The sequence below is a fragment of the Scyliorhinus canicula genome, chromosome 10 (assembly GCF_902713615.1).
Source record: "Scyliorhinus canicula chromosome 10, sScyCan1.1, whole genome shotgun sequence".
Classification (NCBI taxonomy): Eukaryota; Metazoa; Chordata; class Chondrichthyes; order Carcharhiniformes; family Scyliorhinidae; genus Scyliorhinus; species Scyliorhinus canicula.
The window spans coordinates 161,136,789-161,159,684 of NC_052155.1; the positions used below are offsets into that span (position 1 = coordinate 161,136,789).

General features: G+C 45.0%; 1 protein-coding gene across 1 annotated transcript in view; it reads left to right on the forward strand.

The window, feature by feature from the left end:
- LOC119972745 (cytochrome b5) overlaps positions 1-21,680 on the forward strand; it is a 42,586-nt gene extending 20,906 nt beyond the window's left edge. Inside the window, exons 2-5 of the mRNA XM_038810057.1 lie at positions 2,977-3,105; positions 15,985-16,014; positions 18,846-18,880; positions 19,533-21,680. Of these exons, the coding sequence (XP_038665985.1) occupies positions 2,977-3,105; positions 15,985-16,014; positions 18,846-18,880; positions 19,533-19,614 (276 nt within the window). The 3' untranslated portion in view covers positions 19,615-21,680. The remainder of the gene's footprint in view (positions 1-2,976; positions 3,106-15,984; positions 16,015-18,845; positions 18,881-19,532) is intronic.
- The last annotated feature ends 1,216 nt before the right edge of the window (positions 21,681-22,896 follow it).

Consider the following 22,896-nt stretch of genomic DNA (forward strand, 5'->3'; position numbering starts at 1 on the left):
AAGTGTGCATCTCAAAACGTCCCCATCCATTCCCCCCCCCCATCCCAATGTCTCAATGAAAGCAAGAGGATTTGGATGGGTACCGTATCTCTGACTAAGCGTGGAAGGGCTAGACTAGGTTAAGAAAAGTTGAACAGGGTAGTGACAGTTGATGATGGAATCAGAAAATCTGACATCGCTTTTTTTTTTGTCAGAGTATCAGTATTAAAAATTAACCAGGACATGCTGTTTTTAATCTAAACTATTGAATCATGACTCTGGCCCCTCCGTCTTTCCACATTTCCCAATTCCGAAATGGCTAAAGAAATTCCTGGACCCCTGGAAATTCTGCCGTGGTCTGTTGCGGTTTTTTTGTTTTTGTTTCCAGCATTTCCTACTTGTTTGCCATTTATTTCAGTGATAGAATGTTGAGTATGCGCCTCGAGTTGCAGTTCCAATGTCCGCGTGAGTGTGTTCTCACTTGGAAGCCGATGGAACAGCAATGGCAGGAGTTTTTAGTTATTTGGGAAGCACAACAGAAATTCATCCCAAGGAGGAGGAAACATGTTAAGGGAAGGATGAGGCACTGCCTGCCGAGGGAAGTCGGGGACGGCGCAACATAAGCAAAAGAGAAAGCAAACAATGTGGCGAGGATTAGTGGGAAGCTAGAGGATTGGGAACACTTCAGAAGCGAACAATTGTAAAAAGCAGTATTGGGGGGGGGGGGGGGGGGAGGAGGAGAGACGATAATGAGTGTAAGCTAGCTAGTAAATAAAAGAAGATGGCAAGAGTTTTGTTTCGATTCGATTATATAAAAGGTAAGAGAGAGAGGCAAGAATGGACATTGGACCACTGGCAAATGAGGCTCCAGAAGTAGTAATGGGGAACAAAGAAATGGCCGCGGAACTGAATCGGAACTTTGCATCAGTCTTCATGGTGGATGACACCAAGAGAGTTGGGGTAGAGATGAGTGTCGTGGTCATCACTAAGGGGAAGGTGCTGAGGAAGCTGAAAGGTCGGAAAGTAGATAAATCACTCGGACTAGATGGACTACACCCCAGGCTTATGAAGGAGATTGTGGAGGCATTGGTAATAATCATTCAGGAATCTTTGGTGTCAGGGAGGGTCCCAGGGGACTGAAAAATGGTTAATGTAATACCCCTGTTTAAGAAGGGAGGGAGGCTGATGACTGGAAATTATAGGCGCCTTAGCCTGACTTCGATTATTGGTATGATTTTGGAGTCCATTATTAAGGTTGAGATTGCAGAGTAGTTGGTGCGTGGTAAAATAGAACTGAGTTAGCACAGCTTCCTCAAGGGGAGGTCATGCCTGAAAAATCTGTTAGACTTCTTTGAGGCGGTAACGAGGAAGTTAGACAAAGGAGAGCCAGTGCATGTGATGTATTTGGTTTTCCAGAAGGCCTTTGAAAAGGTGCCATCCAGGAGGCTGCTAAATAAGATAGGAGCCCATGACATGGATAGAGGACTGGCAGAGGCAGAGAAGGGAGATAAAAGGGTCTTTTTCAGGATGGCAGCCGGTGACTAGTGGTGTTGTGCACGGGTCAGGGTTGGGACCAGTATTATTCACAATATACATTAACGATACAGAAGTAGGAACTGAGAGCATTGTTGCCAAGTTTGCAGATGATACAAAGATGTGTAGAGGGTCAGGTAATGTTGAGGAAGTGGGGAGGCTACAGAAGGACTTTGACAGACTCTGAGAGTGGGCAGCAGATAGAATATTACAAGGTGGAAAAATGTAAGGTTTATGCACTTTAGAAGGGAAAATAGAGACACAGATTATTTTCTAAAGGGGGAAATGCTTCGGAAATCTGAAGCACAAAGGGAATTCAGAGTCCTAGTTCAGGATTCTCCTTAAGGTTAACATGCAGGTTCAGTTAGCAGTTTGGAAGGCAAATCAATGTATTCACTTTGAGAGGGCTAGAATACAAAAGCAGGGATATACTGCTGAGGCTGTATAAGGATCTGGTCAGATCCCATTTTGGAATACTGTGAGCAGTGTTGGGTCCCGTATCAAAGAATGATGTACTGGCCTTGGAGAGGGTCCAGCGGAGGTTCACAAGAATGATCCCCGGAATTAAGGGCTTGTCATATGAGGAGCGGTTGAGGACATTGGGTCTGTACGTGAAAGAGTTTAGAAGGATGAGGGGGATCTCGCTGAAACTTACAGAATACTGAGAGGCCTAGATAGAGTGGACATGGAGAAGATGTTTCCAGTAGTAGGAGAGACAAGAGCCCAAGGGAACAGCCTCTGACAGAAAGGACAAACCTTTAAAACTGAGGTGATGAGGAATTTCCTTCATCTGTAATCTGTGGAATTCATTGCCGCAGAAGGCTATTGAGGCCAAGTTACTGAGTGTTTCTAAGACAAAGATAGATAGATTCTTGATTAGTAAGAGGATCGGGGGTTATGGGGAGACGGCAGGAGAATGGGGATAAAAAAACATATCAGCAATGATTAAATGGCGGAACTGACCCGATAGGCCAAGTGGCCTAATTCTGCTGTTAAGTCTTATAGTAATAGGCTGTATATCCGAGTGAGGCAAAATGGGATTCCTCCTCCAGTAATCAGCTTGTACGGTGCAGTTCAGCTGGTTTCGACTTTGCTCATCAGCTTTTCCAGTTATCTGGATTGTTGTGAGACCTGATGCTAAATCCTTGGTGGGAACCTGATTGAGATGCTGAAGAAGAACAGGAGAGGGGGGGAAACTGGGAACATTTCTACCAATGTGACAGAAATTAAATGTGAATACAGGAAAGGAACAAGTCAAGAATTTCTCCAGTTTTTGAGGATTGAGCAGTTCACAATCACTTTGCCATCTGTAGCTGTGTGATGTTTCCAGTCATCTTGACGGACTTTTTTTTTCTGAAATTGAGGAATGTTCCTTTTACATTTTTGGATACAGGTGCATGCATAAATAATACAGCTCACTCTTCCGTTTAAATTGTCAACCTTGAATCTTTTTGTGTCTTGCAGCATCCAGGTGGCGAAGAAGTGCTGAAGGAGCAAGCCGGAGGCGATGCTTCAGAAGCTTTTGATGATGTTGGACATTCTAGCGATGCACGAGAAATGACCAAAAAATATCTCATAGGAGAACTTCATCCTGTGAGTCCTGTAATTACTGCTATATTTGTTTTTGTGTTAGGAACTGGATAATGCAAAGTACTCCTTCAACAGAGAGCTTGGCTAAGGAAAACATGTTCAGTAGAGCCTCTTTCTACTCTGCCTGTAGCAAGAGTACAACATCATATTGGTCAGTGCATTTAACAGGCGAAATGTATCCACCTAAATGACCCCTCCTATAAATGGTGAGCTCCGTACTTCAATTTTCTCCCAAATGGCAGCTTGGGACATATCAACGTCCAAGTTTGATATTCACTCCATGGCCTCTGTGATGGATAGTGAATAAAAACACTTGAATTTATTTATGACTGGACATGCCAGAGTGCTTTGTCTAGTGGATTACTTTTGATGTGTAGCAATCATTATAATGGAACGAAGAACAAAGACAATTACAGCACAGGAACAGGCCCTTCGGCACTCCCAGCCTGCGCCGATCCAGATCCTTTATCTAAACCTGTCTCCTATTTTCCAAGGTCTACTTCCCTCTGTTCCCGCCCATTCATATACCTGTCTAGATGCTTCTTAAATGATGCTATCGTGCCCGCCTCTACCACCTCCGCTGGTAAAGCGTTCCAGGCACCCACCACCCTCTGCGTAAAAAAACTTTCCACGCACCTCTCCGTTAAACTTTCTCCCCCTCACCTTGAAATCATGACATCTTGTAACTGACACCCCCACTCTTGGGAAAAGCTTGTTGCTGTTCACCCTGTCCATACCCCTCATAATTTTGTAGACCTCAATCAGGTCCCCCCTCAACCTCCGTCTTTCCAACGAAAACAATCCTAATCTACTCGACCTTTCTTCATAACTAGCACCCTCCATACCAGGCAACATCCTGGTGAACCTCCTCTGCACCCTCTCCAAGGCATCCACATCCTTCTGGTAATGTGGCGACCAGAACTGCACGCAGTATTCCAAATGTGGCCGAACCAAAGTCCTATACAACTGTAACATGACCTTCCAACTCTTGTACTCAATACCCCGTCCGATGAAGGCAAGCATGCTGTATGCCTTCTTGACCACTCTATCAACCTGCGTTGCCACCTTCAGGGTACAATGGACCTGAACTCCCAGATCTCTGTGCACATCAATTTTCTCCAAGACCCTTCCATTGACCATATAGTCCGCTCTTGAATTTGATCTTCCAAAATGCATCACCTCGCATTTGCCTAGATTGAACTCCATCTGCCATTTCTCTGCCCAACTCTCCAATCTATCTATATTTTGTTGTATTCTTTGACAGTCCTCCTCGCTATCTGCAACTCCACCAATCTTAGTATCATCTGCAAACTTGCTAATCAGACCACCTGTACCTTCCTCCAGGTCATTTATGTAGATCACAAACAACAGTGGTCCGAGCACGGATCCCTGTGGAACACCACTAGTCACCCTTCTCCATTTTGAGACACTCCCTCCACCACTACTATCTGTCTCCTGTTGCCCAGCCAGTTCTTTATCCATCTAGCTAGTACACCCTGAACCCCATACGACTTCACTTTTTCCAACAATCTGCCATGGGAAACTTTATCAAACGCCTTACTAAAGTCCATGTATACGACATCTACAGCCCTTCCCTCATCAATTAACTTTGTCACTTCCTCAAAGAATTCTATTAGGTTTGTAAGACATGACCTTCCCTGCACAAAACCATGCTGCCTATCACTGATAAGTCTATTTTCTTCCAGATGTGAATAGATCCTATCCCTCAGTATCTTCTCCAACAGTTTGCCTACCACTGACGTCAAGCTCACAGGTCTATAATTCCCTGGATTATCCCTGCTACCCTTCTTAAACAAAGGGACAACATTAGCAATTCTCCAGTCCTCCGGGACCTCACCCGTGCTCAAGGATGCTGCAAAGATATCTGTTAAGGCCCCAGCTATTTCGACCCTAGCTTCCCTCAGTAACCTGGTATAGATCCCATCCGGTCCTGCGGACTTATCCATCTTAATGTCTTTTAGAATACTCAAAACATCCCCCTTCTGTATGACAACTTGACTGAGAGTATTTAAACATCCATCCCTAGCCTCAACATCCGTCTTGTCCCTCTCCTTTGTGAATACCAATGCAAAGTACTCATTAAGAATCTCGCCCATTTCCTCTGAGTCCACGCATAAATTCCCTCTTTTGTCTTTAAGTGGGCCAATCCTTTCCCTAGTTACCCTCTTGCTCCTTACATACGAATAAAATGCTTTGGGATTTTCCTTAATCCTGTTAGCCAAAGATATTTCATGACCCCTTTTAGCCCTCTTTATTGCGCGTTTGAGATTCGTCCAACTTTTTCCGATATTCCTCCAAAGCTTCATCAGTTTTGAGTTGTCTCGATCCTATGTATGCTTCCTTTTTCATCTTGGCTAGTCTCACAATTTCACCCGTCATCCATGGTTCCCTAATCTTGCCATTTCTATCTTTCATTTTCACAGGAACATGTCTGTCCTGCACTCTAATCAACCTTTCCTTAAAAGACTTCCACATTTCAAATGTGGATTTACCCTTAAACAGCTGCTCCCAATCCACATTCCCTAGCTCCTGCCGAATTTTGTTATACTCTGCCTTTCCCCAATTTAGTACTCTTCCTTTCGGACCCCTCTTGTCCTTGTCCATGAGTATTCTAAAACTTACGGAATTGTGATCGCTATTCCCAAAGTAATCACCGACTGAAACATCAACCACCTGGCCGGGATCATTCCCCAATACCAGGTCCAGTATGTCCCCTTCCCGAGTTGGACTATTTACGTACTGCTCTAAAAAACTCTTCTAGATGCTCCTTACAAACTCTGCTCCATCTACGCCTCCAACACTACACGAACCCATTCAATGTTGGGGAAGTTAAAATCTCCCATCACAACCACCCTATTGCTCCTACATTTTTCTATAATCTGTCTGCATATTTGTACCTCTACTTCATGCTCGCTTTTGGGAGGCCTGTAGTAAAGTCCCAACAATGTTGCTGCACCCTTCCTATTTCTCAGCTCCACCCATATTGCCTCAGTGCTTGAATCCTCCATCATGCCCCCCTTAATCACAGCTGTGATATCATCTCTGACGAGTAATGCAACTCCTCCACCCCTTCTACCTCCCTCTCTATCCCTCCTGAAGCATCTATACCCTGGGATATTCAGTTGCCAGTCCTGCCCTTCCCTCAACCAAGTCTCAGTAATACCAATAGCATCATATTCCCAGGTACTGATCCAAGCCCCAAGTTCATCTGCCTTACCTGCTACACTTCTCGCATTAAAACAAATGCACCATGGAGGCAGCTTGGCAGCCACAGCAAGGTCCCACAAAGAACAATGTGATTAATGATCCAATGATCTGTTACTTTTACTGATGTTTTTTGAGGAATAAATGACTGTGCCACTGAGAAACCTTTTCCATCCACCTAAGAGGGAAGAAAGAGCCTCTGTTTAATATTTCATTTGAGAAATGGCACCTCCAACTGTGCAGCACTCTGTGTAGTGGAGTCTCAGCCAAACCCACAACAGTAGATGCCATTCTTTGGAGAATAGTGGTTCATGGTTTGCACATAAAAACTCATAATGCTCTCTGTCATCTTCTACTTATGTAACATGCGGTTGGAGCTTGCAAGTGTGACTGTGCCTTGTGAAGCCAGGAGTTTTATTCGTGAGTCCATGATCAAGCCTTGATTCTTGACCCTGTTTACTCCCTGGGTCGGTACTTGCTTTTCGGTGAGAGTTCTGAGGTTTTGAGAGATCTACCTGCTGAGCAGAAGGGATTCCTGGACTTAAGACAACACCTTTGAAACATAGTCATCGGTGTCTACAGCACAGAAATGGCCCTTCACATGTACGCCGGTCAAAAACCATTACCTCCATACTCTCATCCCATTTTCCAGCACTTGGACAATAGCCTTGCCTTCACAAATGCACATCTAAATACTACTTAAATGTTCTGAGGGTCTCTGCCTCTACCACGGTTTTCAAGCAGTGCGTTTCAGACTCCCAGCATCCTCTGGGTGAAAAAGCTTTTCCTAGCATCCCCTCAACCTCCTGCCCCTTACCTTAAATCTATGCCTCCGGTTATTGATCCTTCCACTAACTGGGAAAAGTTTCTGCCTGTCTACTCCACCTATGCCCCTCATAATTTTATACATCTCAATCATGCCCCCCCCCCCCCCCCCCCCCCCCATTAATCGCCTCTGCTCCATGGAAAACAACAATGTCCATCTAATCTCTCTTCATAAAACTTTTCAGCCCAGACAATATCCTGATAAATCTCCTCTGTAACCTTTCCAGTGCTATCACATCACTCCTATGATGTGGATTCCAGAACTGCACACACTACTCCAGCTGTGGCCTGTGGAGTTCCAGCATAACTTCCCTGCTCTTCCTCGGCTAATAAAGCCAAGTATACCATATGCCTTTTTTTTTCTTGTTTTTTTTTTAATTTAGTGTACCCAATTAGTTTTTTTCCAATTAAGGGGCAATTTAGTGTGTTCAATCCACCTACCTTACACATCTTTGGGTTGTGGGGGCGAAACCCACGCAAACACGGGGAGAATGTGCAAACTCCACACGGACAGTGACCCAGAGCCGGGATCGAACCTGGGACCTTGGCGCCGTGAGGCAACAGGGCTAACCCACCCATATGCCTTCTTAACCAGTGCCTTCTTAACCCATGTATCTACTTGTCCTTTGCTACCCTAAGCGATTGGTGTACATGCTCACCAAGATCCCTCTGATCCTCAGTGCTTCCCAGGGCCCTGTTGTTTATCATGCATTCACTTGCCTTGTTTGTGCTGCCCAAGTGCATCTCCTCTAAATTATCTGGATTGAATTCCATTTGTCTCTGACCAGCCCATCTATATCCTCCTGTAACCAAGGCTATCCTCCTCATTATTTACCACCCACAAACTTTCGTATATCTAAGATATAGGCAAGCAACCACGGGCAAGCAATGATGGATTGGAGCAAAATGTTTTTGTTTGACTTACTCACTCACTACAGACTATTCCCCGAAGGGTCCTGTAGAAGTCAGGTATTTTAAATACACTTAATATAGGTAAGAAGACTGTTTAAGACAGAAATATTAAATCCCAGTTTTAAAATGAAAGAAATATACAACTTCCAAACTCAGACATGTGTTTGGGAAAAACAGAACCACTGATAAAAACATCACATTCTTTCAAGGGCAGCAGCAAAATCCCATGGATTTTAAGGTGGTATAATCAAAGGACCCATTGTTTTGAATTCTGGCCACTTGTGATAACAGCCTGAACCACATTCCATAACGTATGCAAGCTGAAACATTTTAAACTGTGTCAAAATACAGTTTCATTTATATTTTCGAAATAATAGTATGATGAGATGACATAATGTTTTAATTGTTGCAGATAAGCAACAATTGGAAGTGGCGTTGCATTGGGAGGATGGACGGCTTGTTATCAAATCAAATGTGTTTTGAATATAGTTTAAACCAATTAGGATTATATTGGGGTGTGATCGGATCGCTTAAGACAGATACCAAAGAGTATATCCATGGATAATTTGGCCACCATTTTAAGACTAGAGACAAGAGACTAGAAGGCAAGAAGACAGACAAGTCAGAGAGACAGACAGAAAGACACAGAGAGAAAGAGACAGGAAAGAGACAAAGAGAACAAGGCAGAAAGAGAGAGAGAGAGAGAGTAAAGGAAGAGAATTAGAAAAGAGTTCTGTATTCCTATTTCATTTTCATACTTTAACTTCAGCCGTTGACTTTTAAAGTTGTGTTCAGGCTATTGTCTCAGAAGATAATTCCTGTGATTCTTTGAAGAAAATCAAATTGTCTACAAACTACCTTTTAAATCATTTTCAAGTTGTAACCAATGAACTTCAATAAAACAATTCTTATTTGCACCTGACAAGTTTTTAACTTGAATTTCTACTGAGTTTCAGCAATGTCTCACCAACAACCGGCAACCGTAATTTAAATAAAACTGGATTCAAATCCTAAGATATAACACTTGAAATCCTAAGATACTACAATTGGCGTAGTCGGGCAGCGGGGGAGGAGTTCTGATTCGACCTTTGGAGAGGTTCGGAAAGCTTCGTGAGAAATCGGAGGAGGAACAGGCGACGACTTGAATTTCTACTGAGTTTCAGCAATGTCTCACCAACAACCGGCAACCGTAATTTAAATAAAACTGGATTCAAATCCTAAGATATAACACTTGAAATCCTAAGATACTACAGGTCCCCCGATCCTGGCCCACACTCGGGTTGGGGTATTTATCTTGTTGGGCACCTTTGCCCCTCATCTAGGAAGATCATGCTCTGGTGAGACCATAGCCTCAGGTTGGGTTACAAAGCGCTGCCCCCCCCCCCCCCCCCCCCCCCCCTTTCAAAGCTGAAACATCCCCCATTCCGATGGCTGGAGGGTTCTGCTCCTTGGACCGTTTGCCTGGGGCTGCCTTTAGGGGTGTCTGTTGTATCATGTAATGGACTGGGGAGTGGCGTTTTCAGGCTGACATTCCGAGTGGAATGAACTCGCTGGGGCCAACGAATGGCCCCAGGTTTACGGCAACCTCGGTTGGTTGAGTTTCCATGTCTGATTCCTGGTCTGAGGTATCAGCTTCCCACATCTCCAATCCGCGGGGCAAGTCACTCTCAAAATATTGCTATGGCAGCTGCGCTGGAGGAAGAGGTACCACTGCTCTTGGGATCTCGGGGTGGTCTTTGAGGACCTCCTGGGTCCGGTTCCGGAGGTGGTCCAAGTGCCTGTTTGACTCTTTCCCTTGTCCTCGTACTGAGTAACAGACCGGTCCCGACTGTTTCACCGTGACACCCGGAATCCACAGCGAAAAACTGCATGTAGACCGTGTCGCATGCGGCAAATTCCCAGATCTGTCTGATTGCCTCGTGTCGGGGTGCTCTTGCCTGTGGCAGACCTTCACCCCAATGTCCGGCACGACAGGGTTGTGTGCACAGCCAACGTCCCACCAGTAGCTCGGAGGGTGCTACCATGGTGGTGGAGTATGGTGTGGTATGGTAATAAAACAAAAACAAGGCCTATGGGGAACCTGAGGTTTGTTTTACGCATGCCCATCTCGAAGGTCTGCACGGCTCGCTCACCAACCCATTGGATGACTGGTGGTAAGGTGCCGTCTTGCATGGCGGACGCCATTTGTCTGCAGGATATTCTGAGCTGGTAAATGCCGTGCCGTTGTCCGACACTAAAACCTCTGGGATTCCATGGACGCTGAAGGTCTGGCGGAGCTTCTTATTCGCGAACTGTGATGTTGTCGTCATCTTGCAGTGGATGTCTAACCACTTCAACTGGGCATCCACTATTAGCAGAAACATTGAGCCTTGGAAAGAGCCAGCAATATCTATGTGTAATCATGACCACGACTGGCCCGTCCACTCCCACGGGTGGAGGGGTGCCGCATGTGATGCTCTTGGCACCATGTGCATTGTCTTGCCAGAGCTTTGATGCCAGCTTCGATCCATGTCACGCGGTTCAACGTCATTTTGTAGCCCCCGCACAACCTGACTGTTCCATCAGGTTTCATCACTGGAACTATTGGCGCTGCCCAATCAGCGATCTGCACTGGGTAGATGATCCCTAAATGCTCTGATCGGTCCAGCTCCACATCCACTTTCAGCTTCACGGCATAGGGAATGGGGTGGGTGTGAAAGTACTGCGGCTGGGCCGTGGGATGCACAAAAATCTTGGCAGCAGTACCTCAGATGCTCCCGAAACCTTCCTTTAATACTGGTGGAAATTTCGCAGGCACCGCATCTGGCCCATCAGAGCACATCTGGCACAATTGCTGCCAGTCCAATCAGAGGCGCTTTAGCCAATATCGGCCTAGCAGGCTGGGGCCCGTCCCTCGGACTACCACCAATGTTAGATTTGCGGATTGTCCCCCTTACTCCATGGGGACCTCTGAAGACGCCTCTGATTTCTAACAGCTCACCCTTGTACATTGCCAGCCTTGTCTTGTAGCTCCGAATATTGGATACCCGAAAGAACATTGTCGAATGGGTGTCTGCTTACCATGGGCATTTCAGTCCCGGTCTCCAACTTGTGAGGATTGGGACCCATTTAACCAACTTGGTCAGATGTGACGACCCCTTAACAAAACCATGCTGACTGTCCTTGATTAATCCCTGCCTCCCCAAATGAAGATTAATTTGGTGTCTCACAATTGCTTCCAATAGTTTCCCTGCCACTGAGTTAGACTGACTGGCCTGTAGTTCCCTGGTTTATCCCTTCCTCCCTTCTTGAATAATGGTACCACATTGGTATCCTCTAGTCCTCCGGCACCTCTCCTGTGGCCAGAGAGGAGTAGAAAATTATTTCCAGGGCCCCTGCTATTTCCTGTCTTGGCTGACTCAGCAGCCTGAGTTACATTTCACCTGGCCCTGGAGATCTGTTTACTTTTAAACCTGCCAGACCACTCGGAACCTCTCCCAGTCTGCGTTTAGTTCTTGTTAATCACAGTGCTTCTCCCCGATTTCTGTACCTACGTGGCCCTTTCACTAGTGAACACCAACACAAAGTATTCATTTAGATTCCTACGACTTTCAGCTTCCACACACAAATTAGCACTGTGGTCCTTAATGGGCCCTACTCTTTCCCTCGTTATCCTTTTACCTTTTAATGTATTTGTGAAACAACTCTGGATTTTCCTTTACTTTACCTGCCAGAATACCTTCATTTCTCATTGTTGCTCTCCTATTTTGCTTTTTAAGTTCTCGCTTGCACATTCTAAACTCCTCTAAGGTTTTTTCGTTATGAACCTTCAATATCTGCCGTAAGCCTCCTTTTCTCTCCTTATCCAATGCTGTGTATCCCTCGATATTCAAGGTTCACTGGATATGCAAGTCCCACACTTTTTCTTGATTGGAACGTGTTAACCTTGTACTCTCCCTATTTCCGTCTTGAATGCGGCCCACTCTTCTGTCACAGATTTGCCTAAAAATGTCTTCTCCGCGCCCACTCTGGCCAAATAATAATCCGGGACGGAATTCTCCGACCCCCCCGGGGCCCACCGATCCGCGAGCGGGCCTGTGCCATGGGGGCACTCTTTTTTTTTTTTTTCTTCCGCTCCCGCCATGGCCTTCACCATGGCGGGGGCGGAAGAGACCCCCTCCCCTGCGCATGCGCCGGTATGACGTCAGCAGCTGCTGACGCTCCGGCGCATGTGCTGACTTTCACCGGCCGGCAAAGGCCTTTTGGCCCCGGCTGGCGGGGCGCCAAAGGCCGTTCGCGCCGGCCGGCGGAGTGGAAACCAGTCCGGCGCGGGCCTAACCCCTAAAGGTGCGGAGAATTCCGCACGTTTGGGGAGGCCCGACGCCGGAGTGGTTCACGCCACTGCGTCCCGCTGGGACCGCCCGCCCCGCCGGGTAGGGGAGAATCCCGGCCCTGATCTTATTAAAATCGACCTTTCCCACCCCCACCGTAGTTTAGATCTGCGGCCCATCCTCATCCGTTTCCATCATAATCTTGAATTTAGCAGAGTTATGATCACCGTCTGCAAAATGCTCCCCCACTGTGCTTTGTTACCTAAAATTAAATGCCGGACTGCTCCCTCTCTTGTAGGACCTTCTATATACTGGCTTAAAAAGTTCTCCTGGATGCACTTTAAGAATTTTGCTTGCTCTTCTGGAGGTCTTCATTGGTATATAGTTCCAGGGTTCCTAGTTCTGTTTGATTATTGCTACTTTTCTTCTGACTGGCAGTGGTAAGATATGTAGAAGGTCAGGGAACTAGGCTATACTTTAGAGGTCTCCCTTTTAACCCCTTTATTTTATGCTGTTTCAACTTTTCTAACCATTCCTTGTAGCCTACCACATTGATACTTTAGGTCAGTCTTTTTGTGAATAATTTCTAATGAAAACAAAGCCATTACATAGTAGGGTGACAAAATCTGAATATAATAGTCTGCCTTGATATAAATTATACAACTTCTGCCAATTTATAAGGGATGACTCTGTGATCGGACATTCCTTGTGCGAATGGCCTCTTTTTGAGATGCAGGGATTCGATAGATATATTACAACATCCTCCTTTCTTTTGGGCGACCTGCTGCCAGTGTTTAGCACTGCTGCCTCGCAGCACCAGGGACTTGGGTTCGATTCCTGCCTTGGGTGATTCTCTGTGTGGTGTTTGCACATTCTCCCACTGACAAAAGATGAACAGGTTAGGTGGATTGGCCATGCTAAATTTCCCCTTAGTATCCAAAGTGTTCGGTGAGGTTACAGGAACCTGGCACCGGACAATTTCCATGCAGTCGTTGAGTTGGGACGTCCAAGAAGTATATGTCTTGGCGGAAGGGGGTTTGTCCATTTTCCGGGATTTTGATGGCCGGAAGATCTGAGTCCACGTTTCAGGTTGATTACTTTCATCACAATTGGATTCAACAGTTTCAGCATACAGAACTAGGGGAGAAGTGTGGCAGGGAGCAAGGAATAAATGGAACAGACTGTGTGTGTGAATTATTATCTAACAAAAGAAAGGTTGGTCCACTGGCAAGAGTGAGACAAATGGTGCAACTTATTTTAAAAAAGGATTGGTGGAGAAGAAGTGTAAATAACAACAGCAGAACTTGATCTCCAAGAGAAGAGATGCTACAGTTATGTGCCAAAGTTGTTGAACTCCAATTGGGAACAGAAGGTTTTAAAGTGCCGAATTGAAATATAAGGGGCGCGATCTAACCGAATTGGAACAGAGACCCCGAATAAAGCATTTAGCTGGATATCGCCTGCCGTTCGCAGCACTGAGAAACGCCACTCTATCTACCAGGATACTGGTTCTATTCAGGCTTCAGCGGGGAACGGCCCGCCGAGGCTGCACTTGATCCATTTCCTGCACTCAGGAGCTCTGCTTGCTGTAATTCCGCAGTGCAGGAAGGAGATCGGCTTAAATGTCATCCCAATCTCACGAGCCGTCCCCTAACCCCGCCAACACTCCGATAAGGGGATCTTCGGGGGGGGGCACTGCACCCATGCACTGGCACTGGCAGCGCCAGGCTGGCACCCAGGTGGCAGTAGCAGAACCAGGGTGTCACCCTATCCAGAGGGCAAGCACAGGGGGCCTCCAATCCCTTAGGAGACGCCCTCAAGTACTGTTCTGTCTGGTTCCTGTTTGCCCAAGATCTCCGAGGGGAGGGAGTTAGGACCCCATGGCTCAATCAGAGAGTGCAGATTAGAATGAGACTAGCTACCTCACTCTAACATGCCGATTTGCGAAATAGTGGTGCCGCCCACAATGGCTGGGATTCTGATTGCGACGTCTCGCAAGGTCACTTTAGATCTTGCAGGAAGGAGATCAGCTTAAATGTCCCAATCTCACGAGCCGTCCCCCTAACCCGCCAACTCGCCTATAAGGGGGTCTTCAGGGGGGGCACTGCACCCATGCAGGGTACCCCTGGCCTGAACCCTGTTACAGGAGAGTTGCCAGCTTGGTCCTGCCAGAGCCACTTTAGATCTTGTGAGGTGTGGCGAGCGTGTAGATACCAGAAGAGGGATCTCCCACCATCTACCAGCCTTTCGGGCACAACACGACTGGTAGATAGCGCCCAAGGTGTTGTTCCTCAAACTTGAATTGAGCTTCATTGCAAAAAAATAGGAATCTGTCATCAGTGTGATGGAAAATTAGAATGGCAAATGACTGGATGCGGGGAGTCACTTGCTATTAAATTCTTTGCGTCCCAGAAGTGTATTCTGCCACCGCATGTGTTTTTTGCTGATTGCAAATTAACTATTGGGATACAAAGCAGCATTACATGGAGACTGGAATTATTGAGTAATATTTCAAGCAATAATTTGCCTTGAAGAATGTTCGAACCAATTGTCATCTCTAACAAGGGCAATTTCATGGGGCCCAGGATCCACTGAATTGAGACGGTAGAGATCCATGGGGAGGGGGAGGGAGGGAGAGGGAGAGGGAGAGAGACCACTGATAACCTGCAATTCTGTTAGAATATGTGTCACTGAGTTTTAAAAAAGAATAAAGTTAGTCTGTATACATTTTATTCATTGACGCAATACTGCGGCTCAAGTTTAACATTCCGGCTGTTCCTTTTGATCAGCCATGTTTTTTGCTTCTGACTCCAGCAGTATGCCCTAGAATTATTATTGTATAGAAAAACATAATTCGATCCTTCATGTCTGCGCTTTCTCTTCAAAAGAGCTGGTTCATTAGCCCCATTCTCTTTTATCTGTGCTCTCATATTCATTTATTTATTTACTTCCATTTTTAAAATATTTAATTGCTTCACCCGTTGAAAGGCATTTATGAATTCTGTTTCCACCCCACTTTCGGGTAGGGCAATATCTGTCCTAATAATTTTCAGCTTTTTAAAATATCTTATTCCCTTCCCCTTGCCCTCCCATCCTATCATTTTGACCTTAAAGTAATGTGGCCCAGTTGCTGATTGACTAATAAGTTTCAAGTGGTTTTCCCGACCGCTTTAGATTTTTCATTTTGTATATAATTTACTGTCCTCTAATTACTCGCCTCAAAATGTCTTATCTCTCATTTCTCTCCTTTAAATTAAATTTGTTTTTACATCCATCCGCCCAATCTACTAATTTGTCTGTCTTCCTAAAGTTGAACCAGCTTCCCATTTTAGTGTCGTCAGCGGAGTTTGATAATGTTACCTTTTAAATCCAAGAACTGGTCAGTTATAGGAAACGAACCAAGGTTGCTGAATAATTTTCAGAAACTCTGCTGTATTGATAGGGATGTGAACACACCAGTTCTAACAAACAGTGGAAAATGGAGAAGTTAGTATAGGATTTGGATGACCAGGCTTAAACAGTAGGTAACTTTTGATGCAAATGAGGTAAGGCTATTGGATTTTCAGAATCAAGTTTTTAATATTCACTTGTTTAATTTTTCTTATTCCAGGATGATAGAGCTGCTTTTGAGAGGCCAACGGTAAGGTGATCTTTGTTTCTATTTACAGCAGGGTTTGTTTCTTTTTTTTAATGTTAATCTGAATCCGTAGTCATGAGTTAACTTGATATCTTGCAAGCAGTTGACAGATTTTGTGGGATCTCATGCAAAATTAGGTTCTGTACCATGTTTAAGAAATATATTCATATGCTCATAGAATCCCAATGTAGAGCAAATATACTCCCAGTATCAAGATATGTTTGGAATCTTTCAACTGGAGGTTTCTTTTCTTTTAAAACAAATATATCGGAAAAGTAAATAAAAAAACATTCCGCAGGTATTCTTTCCAAAGAAAGGGCTTCCACAGAGCTACAGACACTACAGATCATAGCATATTACTATTCTGGTGGGACAGAAGTTTCATCTAATTTATATAGCAATGACCTGCATTGTGTCTTAATGATAACCGGTAGAGGTTGTTGAGTGTTTTGAGTATCTGGGAACATATTTAGACCAGAAGCTATGCTTCACAATATATTTTTTTTAATGGCTGGTGTGTGTCTGCTTTTAACTAGAAACTGAAAGGGTTTGGAGTGATTAAAGATGTTTGAGCAGGTATACAAAAGTCTGGTACAGAGCGTTTTAATATTCAACATGACAGTCTGGTATGGTAACCTGAGTGTGAAATGCAAGCTGGCCAGAATTGACAACACTGGGTAAAATCAGTGGTAGACAGCAGACACTGCTCGATCACTGGTGGGTGGAAAGCTCAGGCCATCATAGGTGACCCCTCTCTTTATATCATCAATTTGAAAGGCTTCCTTCGGGCCAACGCTTTAGAATGCCTATTGCATTGTTCGAGGTTGCTTGTATAATATAATGCAAATTTAACTGTGTTCATTTATTTCTGCTGCAGTAAATGCTTTAATGACAGTGAAAGGGTGCTATGTGTAGTGTTTGTATGGTGTGGATGTATGATACATGTGCACAAATGTATGAATGTAGGTATACATGCATGGTAGGGGTAACACAGCAACAGGGTCCCAGGTTCGATTCCCGGTTTGGGTCACTGTCTGTGCGGAGTCTGCACATTCTCCCCGTGCCTGCGTGGGTTTCCTCCGGTTTCCTCCCACAGTCCAAAGACGTGCTGTTAGGTGAATTGGACATTCTGAATTCTCCCTCTGTGTAACCGAACAGGCGCTGGAGTGTGGCAACTAGGGGCTTTCCACAGTAACCTAATTGCAGTGTTAATGTAAGCCTACTTGTGACAATAAAGATTATTATTACATGAAATATTTACTGTTTTTAAACTAATGACTGAATATTATGTTATATGGGAGGTGAGGCCAAAGACAAATTTCCACTTTTTTGCATGGATAATGACGCTCCATTCTAATTTGGAATTAACTTTATAATGTAGACAGGATGTACATGCAGAAGGTGAGCTTCCTGGACTGTACCAGGGAGTTGCACTCACCTGGGGCTGGAGATGGAAACTTTGGGGCTTCCTCCAATGGGCAAAAGAGGGAACCTGATGAGTTGCCTCCATTTTGGCCTTGCACCATGACACCTTTTATCATTTAATCTCTCCTGACTTCCAGCCTATCGCAAACATTTCCTTTCATTAAGGATGGCGCAGTGGTTGGCACTACTGCCTCACAACACAAGGGACCCGGCTTTGATTCCGGCCTTGGGTGACTGTGTGGAGCTTGCACGTTCTCTTTGGGTCCGCGTGGGTTTCCTCCGGGTGCTCCCGTTTCCTCCCACAGTCCAAAGATGTGCAGGTTGGGTGGATTGGTCATGGTCGATGTGCAGCGTTATGGGGATAGAGTGGGCCTGGGTAGAGTGCTCTTTCGTAGGGTCGGTGTAAACTCGATGGGCCAATTAGCCTCCTGTCAGGATTCTATGAATTTCTAACATTCTCTAATTCTGCAAATTGGTCACTCACCTGAAACATTAACACTGGCTCTCTACAGATGATGACAATCCTGCTGCGTTTTGCAGAGTTTTCTGTTTTTATTTCCGATATACAGAATCTGGAGTAGTTTTGCCCTTGTATATTGCTATATTTCTATATAGCTTAGTGCCTCATGTCTGCAGACTTAAAAAAAAAAAACATCTTTCACAGGATTTGAGTACCGCTGACTAGATCAGAATTCATTGCCCAACCGTAATTGCCTTGACTGCTACTTTCTTGAACCGCTGCTGTCCATGTGGTGTAAGCACACCCAAAGTCCGGGCAACTTGTTGCGCTCTGCAGCGCTGAGCTCCCGCTCTATTCTCTTTGATGTCAGTCCCCTGCTGCACTCCATGCACTGCATTAAGTGTGATTTGTAACATTGGTGCAAGTAGCTTGACCACTCCAGAGGACAATTGAGAGTCAACCACATTGGTGTGGAACTGGAGTCACATTATAGGCCAAATCGGATGAGGGGGGGCAGATACCCTTTCCTAATGGGAATCAATGAATTAGTTGATTTTTTTACAATCCAACAGCTTCATGATCACTAATGCTAGATTTTATCTCCAAACCTAAACCAAAACTTTATTCACGATCTGCCATGGTGGAATTTTGGCCTTTGGATTACTGGTCCAGGAACCTAATCACTATAACAGATGACAGAATATATGAAATATAACATTGAATTATATATTAAAATCGAATACAAATTCTATGTAGCAACTAGAATGTTGTAGTAATTCAGATAAAAGACCCTGAAATGTAATCGGTGCAACTGTATGGGGGGAAAAGCTAGTGCAACTGGTAGCTTCCTGCATGTTGACTTCCATTATTTTTTTGGCTTGCAGGTCAGATCTCCCTGATTTGAGATTTTTCATGTTCCTGAGTTAACATCTTGGTCTTTCTATTATAGGAGCCATCTATTGTCGTGTTGGAGTCCGAATCAAGGTACAAAACTGTCTTTTTCATTCTTTCATAAAGCATATTGTGGCATTGGCTTTCAAATATCGAGAAAGGTTTGAAGAGTAGTGTTTGCCAGTTTGCACGAGTGCATATTTAGAAGTCAAAATGTAACAAATCTTTTTATTCAATTAGAGACGTCCTGTTGGTTCAGCATAACCCACTTGTATTTTACTCAATTCTAGCAGTTTTGTGCTGAAAGATATTTTAGCTTTTTCCCTTTGTTTTGCTATTTCTGATAATAGTTTATTTTATTCCATTCATAGAAGTTTGTGTCCTTGCAGTATTTGCATCACCACTTCTTTTCTGCCACACACACACACACACACACACACACACACACACACACACACACACACCTGCCCCAACCACTTCTTAATGGTCAAGACCAGGTTCAGTCCAAGCAGGCTCTAGAATAAGCCTGAGGAAGTTTGGGGCAATTTCCTCTCTCAGTTGCACCAATATTGTAAAAGCTTTCTTTCTGCTCACATTCTGTATGGCTTGCTCATGAACCATGGCGTGCATTTGTAATGGCTGTGTTTACTTAAAGATACCCTATAGGTGTTTATAAATTAAATTAAGAAATCAAAGTACTATGCTCTTGTACTATGATGTTTTTGATTCTGTTCTTTTCTTGCAGGTGGTTGTCCAATTGGATAGTCCCAGCAATAGCCGGCTTGACTGTGGCCCTCCTATATCGCCTTTTTGCAGCCGATCACTGAACACTATGCATAGAACCGATGTTGGCACGATTTCATGTTGATTTCTACCTATTATAAATTAGTTAACAATGTGAAAATTGTATTACGTTCATTAAAGGGATTTTTTGGGTAGAAATTCTGATGCTATTCACCCATTTTACTGGCGTAAAATGAACGCAAAAAAGGCCACATTAGCAGTGGGATAGCCTGTGCCTAATCTGCACAGACTTGTGTCTCACTGCTAAATCCATAGGAAACGGTTACCCGGCCCCTTAATATGTTAAGGCAGGAGCTAACACCCTTTGAAGAATCCTTTGTTCCCAAGGTAGGATTATCCAGCAGCTGCTAACTGTCAATTAGAAGTAAAACAAAAACACAAACTAATATGCGCCTCTGTGGAGTGGCAGCGCCCAACCCCCCCCCCCCCCCCCCCCCCCCCATCCAAAGGCAATCGCCTACCCCTCCATCCCATTGCTCGATCCAACATCCGTCCTAGAACTTGTGGGTGATGGAAAAGATACTGAGGTGTTTCAGGACATGTAACAAGTGGTGGCAGCACATCCTGAAGATATAGAGAAGACCTGAGGGGCTGACTCTGACCCTGACATTTTTCAATTTCAAGGACATCAGGGTAGAAATTGGTGTGCTTGTTTGCCGGGCTTGAAATGGACGGGAAACATTTATTTTGGTCTTGTGAATTATATTGTCTCGCCTCTCATGGATGGGTATTGACTAAAGCCCAGTAATAGAAAACGGTCCCTGATTCACTTCCAGCCCTTCTGTCCCTTAACATTGTCAAAACAGATCTTTTGCATCTGGTTTATACCTTTTATGCCTCATCACCTGCGTATATTTGTCTACTTTGATACAAGTGTTCAATATTCAGACAGTTGGAAAACAACATTGTAACTTATTCTATTGTTTGCCAGGCAAGACACTGTACCTGTGAGCCATTAAGAGGCATTTTGAAATTTTAATAAACATCAACTTTTTTTTTCCTTTTCCATTCTATGAATAACATTCTAAAACCTGCTGAGAAATAGAATAATACTTTTGTGAGTACGTTCTGTGCATGTCTGTACCCTTTTAATAGTACAAGTGTCGATTGCCAGATCATATCCTTGTTTCAAATGAATCTTTGAGGAGATGCAAAGTTAAAATGCTTGGATTTTCTTCCAAAGATGTGGCTGTCGGCACAAATGGGCAGTTCATTTGAACAGAATTACCTGGCGTCGACAGCCCAGAAGCTGGTTCAGTTGGTCTTCCTCAGCAATCGTGCGCCACATGAGCTGCTTTCCATCCTGATTACCTGCCTCGGGTGACTGTGTGGAGTTTGCACTTTCTCCGCGTGTCTGCGTGGGGTTTCCTCCGAGGTGCTCCAGTTTCCTCCCACAGTCCAAAGATGTGCAGGTTAGTTGGCTTGGCCAAGCTAAATTGCCCCCAATTGTCCGAAGGCTAGGTGAGGATCTGGCGATAGAGCGGGAGATTGGGCCCAAGAGGAATGCCATTTCAGAGGGTTGGTGCAGACTCAATGGGCTGAATGGCCTCCTTCTGCACTGTAGGGATTCTATGATTCTAATGTATGTATCAAGCCTCTCCTTGCACCATTCCTCATGGCATTGACTTCCACACACTCTCCACTCTTGTGCAATGAGTGTAGTGATAATTTTGTCACAAATGTTTTTCCACTGTCTGAGAATGTTATCTTCAAAATGCCAAATGTACTTTGGGTTACAGTTGGTATTAATAATGTAGACTAGATTTCACATGACTGAATTTAACTGAGAGGAGTTCCCAGAGTGGCTCAGAGATGAGAATAATTTCCTGTCCGATTACCATAATATGGTTGTTCCCATCAGTAGATTTCTTGGTAAATTGCTCAGGTTTCTGACATGCCTTTATGTTGTTTGACTGACTCTGCCTTTTGTATGAAGATCCCAGACATGCAAAGAAAAGCCATCCTGAACTAATATAAATCTGTATTGTGTATTATCAAATTTGCTGAAATATATATTTTTCAACATGGTAATGAAATCATGTACTTAATTTTTACAAATAAATACATGCAGGAAAATTGTACATTCAAAGTCCTTTTTTCTCACCTTTTGTTATCAAAATTAGATTAGAATTTTCTGCATAAACTGGTTCAGGCTGTGCCTTGTTTCCCAATATCCTCCCATGACCAAGCTGCTACTGCTCCTTCTCCATGTGCACCCTCCAGCAGCTTCCTTAATTAGTCATTATTAATGGGCAGGATCGCCAAAATCGCGATCGACAGGAGAATCCCTGTTTGCGGCCAAATCGGGGGCAGCGCTGCTTTTGCGATGTTCCACCCCCTCAGAAATAGCGTACTCTTCACGCTGTTGGGATGGCCTCCGGATGCCCTCCCCCTGATGCTCTGCCCCCGATTAGCTGAGTTCCCGACAGCGTGGAACACGTATCCTTTTTTTTTTGGCGTGGACCCTGCATGGTGGTTGCGGATTGAGTCCTGCGCCGCCACAGTTGGGGGTGAGCCATCCGGCTGGCAGGGGGGCCTTTGTCGAGGGCCCGAGGCACTGTTGGGGGCTGGTCCGGGGGTAACGATGCCGGTTACAGGGGGGCAGTTTTAGGTAGGCCGGGTCCACGTGCGGCCGGCGCAACCGCTGCAGGCCACCGCCGTGCGCACACAAGGCCACAGCAATTCTCCGGCTGTATCCCACAAGTAAAGCCAGGGGCTTTACGATGTGCGACTGCTAGCCCCCCCCCCCCCCCCCCCACCGCCACCGGACGGAGGATCGTGCAGCTTTGGCGCCGTTTTTTCTGACATGAAACGCCACTGTTCCCACGCCGGCGTCAGCATTTAAGTCTGCAATTCAGAGAATCCAGCCCCCATGTGTATGAGTCGATGGTGAATGTTGACCAGCTATTTTACTTTAAAACAGGGAGAATCGGCGTGGCTGAGCCCATTCCTCGCCAAGCCTCTGTAGAGACTGGGAGTTGAATCCAGGACCTGCTTTTGAAAATAGCTTAGGTAATCACTGAAACAGAATCAATATTTTGGTAATGTAATAGGGCACATGTCCATTTTTTTGTGTTTTGTGGCATGGGTTAGCACTGCTGTCTCACAGCGCCAGGGAACCGGATTCAGTTCCAGCCTTCGATAACGGTGGAGCTTACACTTTCTCCCCGTGTAGGGTAGGTGGATTGGCCATGCTAAATTGCCCCTTGGTGTCCAAAGATGTGCAGATTAGGTTACTGGGATTGAAGCCGAGGAGTGGGCCTAGGTCGGGTGAACTTTCAGAAGATCGGTGCAGACTTGATGGG